Source organism: Cryptosporidium hominis, assembly GCF_000006425.1.
Source record: "Cryptosporidium hominis TU502 chromosome 4 CHRO014063, whole genome shotgun sequence".
NCBI lineage: Eukaryota > Apicomplexa > Conoidasida > Eucoccidiorida > Cryptosporidiidae > Cryptosporidium > Cryptosporidium hominis.
This window is the reverse complement of record NW_666797.1, coordinates 199-1,752: the sequence shown is the minus strand read 5'-3', so window position 1 is coordinate 1,752 and position 1,554 is coordinate 199. Positions and strand designations below refer to the sequence as shown.

General features: G+C 25.4%; 1 protein-coding gene across 1 annotated transcript; it reads left to right on the top strand.

Annotated features, from left to right (window-relative positions):
* Positions 1-819: 819 nt before the first annotated feature.
* On the top strand, positions 820-1,353 carry Chro.40128 (hypothetical protein). Its single annotated transcript, XM_660123.1, has 1 exon — positions 820-1,353. The coding sequence occupies one exon, from the start codon at positions 820-822 to the stop codon at positions 1,351-1,353; it is 534 nt and encodes a 177-aa protein (XP_665215.1).
* The last annotated feature ends 201 nt before the right edge of the window (positions 1,354-1,554 follow it).

Here is a 1,554-nt window from a genome sequence, read left to right as displayed (position 1 = left end):
TCAAAATACTTTACAATTTCATGTATTTGATTAATAGCTCTTTTGCTCATTCCACACCATGGTGCTGTAAATAAAATGATTAGATAGTCATTATTAGCTAATAAGTTTTCAAAAGATTCATCTGTTTGAATGGTAACAATTTCAAATATTTTATTAGTAATATTTTCATCTACATGACTATTATCATCGGTAACTTCTTCAAGATAAATTCCTTTAGCTGACGTAAAATGTGATTCAATAAACGGAATAAGATCTTCTGTATTATCTTTATTTGATTTGTTACTACCTAGATTTATAAACTTTGTATTTGAATTTAATGTATCATTCAGTCCAGAAGTATTATCTGAAACTACATGTTTAGTTTCAAATAAAAGCAATAAAAAAAGTAGTGAAGTTATATATATTATTATAAATGAAGTGGTTGAATGATTTATATTATTTAATCCCCACATAATTTTTTAAAAGGAATTGCCATAAGCTTTGAATTGATGAATTAGAATTGGCATAAATTCAATGCTGAGATTTAAGAATAAATAAGTGCAATTCACTCAGATAAATTACACTTTTCTTCTATTATCTATAAATATACATATATTATTTATACATTCACTTTTTTTTTAGTAGTGAAATAATTTATTTTTTTTTTATCCTTATATTGGTCAAATTACATAATTATTAAATAAGTTTTGGCGGTACTTGCGCCGCCACATGCTGATTTTGAATATATGTAAAATTTAAATTGAAGAATAAAAAAAAAATGCGGAAATTGGATCATCACACTAAATATTCATATTCGAAAAATTGTTTCCTTAGATAAGAATGAAAGGAAGTGTAGTATATAGAGATGAAGAAGGAAGAATTATTGATAAGGAGTTATGGTACGAGAAGAAAATAAATGAAAAAAGGAAATCGAAGAAAAGAAGTATTAAAAACGAAAATAAGTTCACAAAAGATCCCGAATTCGTTAAATATAGTGGTGGTATTGTTCAATATGAGGAAGCTAAGAAAAAATATGCGGGTGAGAACAATCTGATAATTCAGGATGAAATAATAGATGGAGGGCGTTATTATTTGAGTAAAAGTTATGATGATGAATTAAAGAAAAAAGATATTTGGGATGACCCGATTAAACTAATAAATGCACAGGATAACAATATAAGTAATTCTGGTTTGAGGAGTGATTTTGTTGATTTGGAAGCTAAAAGGCTTAAGTGCAAATTTATTACTCCTCAAAATAGATTTTCCATTGAGAGCGGTTATCGTTGGGATGGAGTGATTAGAGGTAATGGTTTTGAAGAAAATTATCTTATTAAAAAAAATGAAAAAAATAATACTATTTATAATATTGATTGATTTTATTAAAGTTAAAAACTATTATTATTTTATTTTATTTTTTAATCATTAATCCATTATAATTAACATAAATTTATAAATTTTTCTTGTCCACATGAAAAAATAAATATGAATTCCGGACACGTAATTTAATTAACTTGCATTTGCATGTTGCATGCAAATTTTGGAAAAATTGGTCCACATAAAAAATACAGCAAATAA